Genomic DNA, 10,070 nt, shown 5'->3' on the forward strand with positions numbered 1-10,070 from the left:
TATTAATAGGAAGATAAATCATAATAAGAAAAAAAAGACATTGGAATTTAGTTAATTAAAATGGATATATATATAAATAAAAAGCCAATGACAAGTAAAGGTTATACCGGGATCCCATGTTGAATTGTTGAGAGAAATAAGATCGAACCGGTAAATTGGATTATAAAAATGTATGATCCTACAAAACTGGTAAAATGAGTAAACAAAGCAAACTGTTGCTACATAAATAGATACATCTTTCAAATATTAAAAATGCTAAAAGTGATTTAAGTAGTAGGATAGTCATTTTTAAGAAAATTGAAAAGGTTATTTAATAACTAAGGTTTATTTGGTATCCTTGTGATTTTCTGTTTTTTGCTTTTATTTATTTTTTAAAATCATATGACATTTGTCATATATATAACAAATTAAAAATTAGTTAAATTTATTAAAATTTTTGTAATTTAGAAAGCTGCAATAGGACCCATTGTTTGAAAAGGTTTTTTGAAATCATTGTTTTTATTTTCTGTAATTTTGAAAAGGTTTTTTGTTTAAAAAAAACTAAAAACTGAAAGAAAAAAAAGATGCCAATTAAATATTGGATCGTTCGATCCTGATGAAGGCCTTGTTTACTTCACCTTAAAAAAATAATATTCAAAAATATTATTATGCTGACTTGTCCAAAGTAACAAAAACTATCCAAGTATACTCCAAATTCCTTTCGTTGTCATTTGCTGTAACCTGTTATGATACCTTTCACGGAGTACAATTCTAATGCTATCGTTATCATCATCTAGGAGTTACTAATTAATGCTACAATATTCTATATATACTTAGCACATAGATTAATAGATATTCATTCATTGATCTAGCCAAAGCTGGGTGACAATGAATTCTCATAAACTCATCCTTTCTTGTTTTTTGCTATTTTCCTACTTCATTTGTGTTGCTCATGGGTAGGGGTGAAAGTTCGGTTTTCGGTTTGGTTTTGGCCCAAACCGAAACCGAACCACCATATTTCGGTTTCTTGATTTTGCAAACCACACCGCACCACTTTCTCTTTGAAACCGAACCGAACCAAACCACCTAAATTTCGGTTTTCTTAAAAAAAAAACCAAACCGCACCGAATTTTCCTATCAAGCATCATGAACATCAAATTTTGCAAAAAAACCGAACCGAACCAAACCAATTAAAACCGAACCAAACAAAACCAAACCAATCCAAGGTATTAATTATTACCATCCCACCTTATCACCACCAACACCCACCCACCACCCATCACCCTGACCACCTAAAACCCACCCACCACCCACCCTAACCTACCAAAACCACCGAAACTCACCACCCATCCCCAAAACCACCCGAAACCCACCCGCCATCCACCCTAACCCATCAAAAACCACCCGAAACCCACTCATCATGCATCAACCCGAATCCATCAAAAACCACCCCTCCACCCACCAAAAACTGAAGAAACCCACCATCCATCCTGACCACCCGAAACCCACCCAAAACTACCTACCACCACCACAATTCAATCATACACCACCATAAAAATAAAAAACTCAAACCAAATTAAAAGAAAGAAAAAGAGGACATACCTCACATTCCACCGAAAAACCTCGAATTTGGGTTTTAAAGGTCAAATTCGACCATGAAAATACTAGATCTAGTGTTTTCATGGTCGAATTTGACATGAAAACCTTTAGAATGTGAACACTGGTGCCCAGGTGGTCGTCCTTGCCTCCTTGGTCGTACTGTCGAAGAGGAGAAGAGAGTGAAAGTGGAGAAGAGATCGAAGAGGAGAGAGAAAGGACAGAGTAGAGAACTAGAGATTGGAGAAGATAAGAAGAGGAAAGGAGAAAGAGAGAACCGAGAGGGAGAAAGCTCACAAATGGAGAAAAGAGAAGAGGATTAGAGGAGAGAGAAAGGGAGGAAAGAGAAGAGGAGAGAGTGAGAGGCTGAGAAGAGTGATTAGGGTTTTTTTTTTGCCTTATATAGTATGGGCCGAAATTCGGTTCGGTTTCGGTTTTCATTTCCCGAAACCGAAACCGAACCATACAATTTCGGTTTCTTGATTTTACAAACCGAAACCGAACCACTTAAGAAAAAAACCGAACCATATTCCTAATTCGGTTCGGTTTTCGGTTCGGTTTGGTTTTAAACCAAATTTGTTTCACCCCTACTCATGGGATTGATACCATTAGCACCCACCACAAAAACGTCATGTGTATTGAGAAAGAGAGAGAAGCTTTGTTGAAATTCAAAGAGGGCATTCAAGTCGATCGTTGCGGGCTGCTGTCTTCTTGGGGAATTAATGATGACAACAACAGAAATTGTTGTCAATGGCGTGGCATCCGTTGTAGCAACCAAACTGGCCACGTAATCAAGCTCGACCTTCGTGGTGTCGAGGAAGAGAGTTATTGTATAACAGGTAAAGTGAGTTCTTCCCTTGTTGATTTGAAGCATTTGAGTTACTTGGATCTCAGCCTTAACAATTTCGACCAACCCATCCCTAGTTTTGTTGGTTCCCTTGTGACTTTGAAATACCTTAATCTATCCAGTGCTAGATTCAGTGGAGAAATTCCACACCAGCTCGGAAATCTATCCTCCTTGATTTCTCTTGATCTTAAGAATGACCTTTTTGTCAAAAACTTGTCTTGGCTCTCACATCTAAAATTGTTAAGATACATCGACATGACTGGTATCGATCTTGAAAGAGCCATAGACTGGCTAAGAATCGTGAACGACCTCCCATTCTTAAGAGTTCTTCACTTGGAGTACTGTAACCTTCCCTCTAGAGTTCCATGGCCACTTTCATACAAAAACTCCACTACCACTCTTTCATATCTTAATCTTGCTGGAAATGATTTGAATGATTCATCAATATTCCAATGGCTTTTTAATTTGAGTGGAATCGACACTCACCTTGCACATGTTGATGGTCCAAGCGCATTTGGGAATATGCATGCTCTTTCGCATCTAGACCTTTCCTTCAATCAATTGCAAGGTCCGATTCCAGACACAATTTCAAACTTACAATCACTCCAATATCTGGACCTCTCATTTAATAATTTTCAGCTCTCACAATTTCCTAAAATAGGCAATCTGTGTAGCTTACAAATACTCCACTTGGAAGAAGCCAACATCATCGATGAGCTTCCCAACATAATCCAAACACTAACCGGATGCGCAAACAAGTCCTTACTGGATTTATGTCTAAGTGATAATCAAATCTGGGGTCCAATTCCAGACACGATTGGCACATTTTCATCATTACAACAATTATCTCTTTATAATAACCGTTTGAATGGAACCATCGGTCGTCGTTTGGGGCAACTATCAATGCTCGAGACATTGGATCTTTCTTCCAACTCTCTACATGGTACTCTCTGTAGCAGCCATTTCTCAAATCTGTCAAGATTATCGGTGTTACACCTTTCAAATAATCCAGCACTGGTGCTCGATATTGAAGATGATTGGGTTCCTCCATTCCAGCTGGATTTTATATCATTAAGGTCTTGCAGATTGGGACCAATCTTTCCAAACTGGCTTGTGAGCCAAAATAACTATTCGTTTCTTGATATTTCTGCTGCTGGAATTTCAGACAGCATTCCGGATGTTTTTACATTGCCTTCAAAGCTCTCTTATCTTAATATGTCTCATAATATGATTTATGGAACACTTCCATATTTTGACGTACCAACCACACCCCTTTATTCTACGCTTGCCATAGATATGAGTTTTAACAATATTGAAGGTGCAATACCACCATTTCCAGTAAACCTTACCTCATTACAATTGAATAACAACAGGTTTTCCGACCCCGTCCTCTTTTTGTGTCCTAGAGGTGAAGTACTTCTATCCTATCTTGATCTCTCAAATAATTTGTTGTTCGGGAAACTTCCAGATTGTTGGATCAATTTCGAACAATTATCCATTCTCCATTTAGAGAATAATAACTTTTCTGGTGGTATACCACCTTCCATTAGTTATTTGAAGCAATTGGAGTCGTTGCACTTGCGCAACAATAGTTTTTCGGGAGAACTTCCAAGATCATTAGAGGATTGCACATCCCTAGTTTATCTTGATCTTGCTCATAATTCATTTACTGGACGTATATTGCCAGGTATTGGGACTAATCACAAAAACCTCGGTTTTCTAAGCCTTGGAAGCAATAATTTTGTTGGAGAAATACCTTTGAGCCTTTGTCAATTGCCCTCTCTTCAAATCTTGGATCTCGCTGTCAACCAAATTTCTGGAACCATTCCAAATTGCATTCGTAATCTTACAGCAATGCAAAGTACATCAGATATGATTCCACCATTGCAAAATAATCATACTTTTGGAACAATTGAGAGTACCATTCACTCTAGGGATTTAATTGTTTTTTCTATACTAAACACTGATGCTGCAACAATTATGTGGAAGCAATTAGAAAGGTCCTTTGGGGAGTATTTAGGACTAGTCAAGCTCATTGATCTTTCAAACAATAAGTTGGAAGGAGAAATTCCCAGAGAAATTTCAGCTCTGCAAGGTCTCGTCTCCTTAAACTTGTCAAGAAACAGTTTGGTTGGAAGCATCACACCGGAAATTGGACAGTTGACAGCTTTAGAAGTTCTTGGTTTGTCAAACAACCACCTCTCTGGTGAAATCCCTGCAAGCATCACTGCTTTGAGTTCTCTCAGCAACTTGGATTTGTCAAACAACCACTTCTCTGGAGAAATTCCGAAGGGCACTCAACTTCAAGGTTTCGATGCTTCAGTATATGCAGGAAATCCTCAACTTTGCGGAGCTCCTCTCCCGTACTGCTCTTGGGATCAACCACACCACAACTCGACGAGGGGTGATAATACTACTCCCCAGGATGACACTGATGATGACAAGATGTTTATTGTGGGGTTGTACGTAAGTGTGGTGCTCGGATTTATCATAGGATTTTGGGGAGTTTATGGAACATTGGTGGTCAAAAGATCTTGGAGACATGCCTTTTTTCAGTTCTTTGATGACATGAAAGATAGGCTCTATGTCATGGTTTCATTGAGCATTGCTAAATTTAAAAGGAGGCTCTAAATCCAGTAAGTTCTTAATCAATTTAAAGTGGGTCTGGATGGAGGAAAGCCCTCCGGATGTTAGTCATGTAATCCTTACTGAATTCATCTTAATAAAATCTATCCTTTTTTTCTGTTACCAAAAAAAAAAAAAAAAAAGGCGCAATTCACCTTAGCTTGTTAAAGAATGTAATGTATCTGTAATGTAATATAATTGATGTGATTCTTACAATATTTTGCAATTAAAATTAAATTCTGAGTAAATTTATCAGCAAAATATTGTAAATTTTCTCAGACTTGTTCAACTTGAGTGGGATCAACGCTCATCTTAGCTTGTGCACGTCGATCTCTCTCATAACTCATCTTGATCTTTCTAACAATCAACTTGCTGGTCCTATTCCTACTGCTATATTAGGAATATACGTTATCTTTCAGATCTTTCAAGTTGGGTCTGAGTATAGTCGGGTAAAAATCGAATTCGGATCAAGTTAAATTCAGGTCAAGTCAAATCGAGTTCATATGAAATCGGATCCTAATTTTTCAACTTTAGTTGGATCAAAATGGATTTATTAGACTTTGGATCAGATCATTTTGGATTCGATAAGATCTAGGTTCAAATCAATTCAATTTCGGTTAAAATTTGGGTAGGCTTACTTCAATTATTAGCTCATTTTTTATTAGAATTATTTTAGTTTCGATTATTGGGTTGTGGAATATGAATTTGGGTCAATCTCAATTTGAGTCATTTTAGTTTCAGGTATATTAGCATATAGGTAATGTCATTTTTGTTATTAGAGATTTCAATTCATATTTACTCTGTATAATTTTTTTTAGGTTTCATTTAAGTTTTGTGTTGGCTTTTTCAGAATTTGTATAAGATTGACAACTCAAGTCACTAAAGAAAATGATTACTTATCACCTTATTTGGTGTTTATCATGTCATTGTAAAACTTCTTTTTTCTTACCATTTTGCATTTATCATCTTTCCGGCTATTAATCATTTTCAATTATTCATTAGCAACTCATCGGTTATGGTCATGGAAAATTTAATTTGGCTTAGGTTATTATTAATAGGTTGGGTTTAATTAGACCATGAGTAGTTTCGAGTCGATTTTAATCGATACATGGGAAGTTTCAAGTCTAATAAATAAAGGTCGGGTAAAAAGAGATATTTTTCAAGTCTAAATGGTTTAAGGTAGTTTTCGGTTCGGGCCAAATCGATTTCGGATCTTGAATTATCTGGTCTTATTGGTTTCGGATTAACTATGAGTCGATTTCAAGTTGAGTTTGGATCATACATTACCGGTTGAAGTCGGTTTCAAGTTAATTTCGGGTTTACTCCAGATCAAATTCGAAAAAGATCTAACAAGTTTGAAAATAGTTCAGTTTCGGGTAAATCTTTCGAGTCGGTAAATTTTTGACACCCCTAGTTCGTTATCACCGTGAAAGTGAAGGGCAATAAAATCTGAATTTTCCAACTTGAAAAAGTTTAAGGGACCCCATTATGGCATTATCAAACACGGTAAGAAGACTTGAAGTCAACTTTTTTGTTGTTAAGGGAAAGACTTGAAGTCAACTTAGTGAGCAAATATAAGATCAGACTTTAATTTGTGGGATTGGTAGAATTTTCTAAGATACCAGGCTTCCATAGCATTTTGTATGGAAACTAGGTAGTACGTGTGCGATGTCCGGGATGTTAACTCGGTATATTTATGTTAAAAGTGATCGATATTATTAAAAATAGGAAGTTGATAAAAAAAAATCACAAGAAGCAAAATACTACTACGTATAATTGAAATCATTAGTGTAACAATTTTGATTAGATAAACTTGGATAGCAAACTAACCAACCAAATGGCAGGAAAATAATAGGAGGTTGTTATGAAATATTGGGTGGATGCCTATTATCCTTCTTGTATCATCCAAAATATTCTAAATCTAGGGTTTATTGTTTCCAAGTAAACCCTAATTATATTGTACGTATATATATTCCAATCATATGGAATAAAGATACATATTACTTCTCTCTCAATCTCTCTCCTATTCCCTTTATTTTATAATACGTTATCAGCATTAAAGCTTTAAACCATCAATTTAGATTAAAACCTAGCTAACAATCTAGATCAAGTTTCCGACGGACTTTTCCGGTGCTGGAAAATCACTTCCAATGACTGATTTCCGTCGAAAAAGTGTTTTCGACGGAATTGCCGTCGGAAAAGATCGTTTTTCCTACAAAAACGTTTCCGATAACCGGTTTCGACGGAAATTCCGTCGAAAACGTGTTTTTTGACAGATTTCAGGGTGTTTCCGACGGAATTTTTCCATCGGAAATCGGCAAATTTCTTATAGTGTATTCAGCTTTATGGAACACATGACAAAAACACTTTGGCTGAAGGATGTGATGTATCTATAATGTAATATAATTCATGTGGTTGTTAGTTGTTACCATATTTTGCAATAGAAATTAAAAAACTGAGTAGAACTATCAGTATAATGTTGTCAAGTTTCTCAGACGTGTTAAACTTGAGTGGCATCAATGCTTGCCTTAGCTTGTGCACGTCAATCTATTTCATAACTCACTCTCAGGCCTCATTCCTGATGGCCTAGCTCGGTGCCTCAGTTGCCACAGCGCGAATCTTTAGACTTGTCAAATAAAAAATTAGAAGTGAGGAAGTATTCCCTTTAATCTTGGGAAGCTTTCGTCTCTAAATTCCCTTGATTTGTCAAACAATAGCCTGTCCGGGACAATTGCACTCCAGCTGCAGGCGTTTGGGGGGTTGCTCTTTGCAACTAATTTTGGCATTTGTGAACAACCAAATATCCAGGATTGCACTATGTACGTCAGTACGTGAGTGTCGGGGTTGGATTCTACTTCGGATTTTAGTGTTGAAACATTATTGGAGATATGCCTTATTTCAGTTCGTGGATGATATCATGAACAAAATTTATGTGACAATTACTATATATATACATGCTCAGGGAAAATCTCAACTATAACGTGTAATCACATTAGAGACATTCTATGCAGTTTGATTGGATTTGAGTTTGTGTTGAAATATAGATAACCTATTTTTGTGCTCATGCATTGACTTGTTTCATTGAGAAGAATATCAGAGATTTTGCTCTTCATACAATTGGAAAATACCAGATCATATGTTAAATATATTGACAAAGTAGTTCTACATTTTGTTTCATTTTATTTGCAACACTTTTCATTTTATACTTGCTTGTTAGTTCTTATTTCAGTCATTGATATATTTAATTATCAATAACAATTAAAAAAAAAAATTGATTTAATGACTATTATAAGTTGTGGCATGTCCAAGTATCCAAGAAGACCATGTTTTTCTCGTTATAATAATAATAATAATAATAATAATAATAATAATAATAATAATAATAATAATAATAATAAAAGAACCGTATTTCTCCATAACCATAAATCACCGAAAATAGTCAATATAAATGCACAAATCAAAATACTGCATGTATAAAGAACGGAATTTTCACCATATACCCCTGAACTTTTTTGAATTCATCATATACCCCCGAGTTTTCACAAAAATACACCATACACCCTTGATGAATAATGATTGTTAACTTCGTTAGCCATTAAGGTTAATCATGACCCGAAATCACCCTAAATACATTCCACTACCTCTAAAACCACCCTAATTCCTTTTTCCCACCTCCAAAACCACCCCAAATTTCTTTTTCTCATCATCAAAATCAATCATACGGACATGGTTATGGAGATTTGGAATGGTTTCGGGGGTTGAAGAAAGGAGAGGAGTGATTTCGGGGATGGAGCGAGAGACTTAGGGTGGTTTCGATGCATAATTAACAAAATTCCACTTATCTTGTTGTCATTAGGGGTATATGGTGAATTATTATAACAATTCAAGGATATATGGTGAAAAAACCGTATACAGAAATAGAGGAAACAATAAAGTATAATGGTTTGAAGACATTGGATATTGTTATATAGAAGCACCAGTGGTCTAGTGGTAGAATAATTACCCTGCCACGGTACAGACCCGTGTTCGTTCCAGGCTGGTGCAAAGCTATGAAGAATTCTGCGCATGATGTGGCACTTTAGGGTCCGCCACCCTCTTCTGATCAACCTGAAGAAGCTAATGTGCATATGAGCTTTTTTTTACCTTTTTTTAAAAAATATATATTTTATTTGTTATTTTATTTATTTTGAAGTTGGACCAAATACCATAAACTTTAAATTTTTACATTTTAGTTTGTCAATGCACCATATTAATTAGTTCTTTCAAAGAAATGCAAAGGATGTTTGCTAATAGCTTGTAAACCAGGATAGAAATACAACTATTTGTTAATATGAGTATATATATTTTTTTATGTTACTCCGTACAAGGTAACAACGAACATGAGTAAGATATACATGTATGGGGATTTTCATTAATAGACTCTCCAAGAAAACAACACGTGATAGAAATCAATACTCCATAGAATATTTACTTGTATAATTAAATTAGATAGAATATGAACACTCTTGAATTTCAAATAATTCATTCATATATCCAACTATGAATAAATTAAAAATTCACTGCATTTTTAGATCATCATCCCCAGGTTTCACAACACAACTTATTTCATTTAGTTTTTCAATCAAACAAAATAATTTAATTAATTTTCTAATAAAATGCAAGTATAAGGAACAGATCGGTGATTGTTTCGTGTAGTAAGAGATCTTCAGTTTGTCCTCTCAATAAAGATCATTAGACTCTAAGTCGACTACTAACATATAAGAGAATTTATTTGTCATTATAGTTGTAAGTCACATGATATTTTCCATGTTAGAATTGGATCACACAATAACATAAATTATATACAAATATTAATTAACATTTGAATTGCCCTTTCTAGTCGCAAAACTACAACTCAAGGGCTTTAACTGAAAACACATATATATTGTTTACATTATGTTTACAACTCCCTTCGTTTCACAATATTCTTTCAAAATAAAAACTATAAGCATGGTATTTATCGTACAGATAAGTGCAATCAATG

The 10,070-nt window shown here is 35.2% G+C and overlaps 1 protein-coding gene across 1 annotated transcript; it reads left to right on the forward strand.

The window, feature by feature from the left end:
* Window positions 1–856: 856 nt before the first annotated feature.
* On the forward strand, window positions 857–5,352 carry LOC110717861 (LRR receptor-like serine/threonine-protein kinase FLS2). The gene is made up of 2 exons (XM_021896644.1): window positions 857–935; window positions 2,173–5,352. The coding sequence occupies exons 1-2, from the start codon at window positions 868–870 to the stop codon at window positions 5,051–5,053; spliced, it is 2,949 nt and encodes a 982-aa protein (XP_021752336.1). The 5' UTR covers window positions 857–867; the 3' UTR covers window positions 5,054–5,352.
* The last annotated feature ends 4,718 nt before the right edge of the window (window positions 5,353–10,070 follow it).

The sequence above is a fragment of the Chenopodium quinoa genome, unplaced genomic scaffold (assembly GCF_001683475.1).
Source record: "Chenopodium quinoa cultivar QQ74 unplaced genomic scaffold, ASM168347v1, whole genome shotgun sequence".
Classification (NCBI taxonomy): domain Eukaryota; kingdom Viridiplantae; phylum Streptophyta; class Magnoliopsida; order Caryophyllales; family Amaranthaceae; genus Chenopodium; species Chenopodium quinoa.

Coding starts and splice junctions, on each gene's coding strand:
- LOC110717861 (XM_021896644.1), top strand. CDS start 868: ATGAATTCTCATAAACTCATCCTTTCTTGTTTTTTGCTATTTTCCTAC. Junction 936..2,172: donor TTCATTTGTGTTGCTCATGG/GTAGGGGTGAAA, acceptor CCCTACTCATGG/GATTGATACCATTAGCACCC.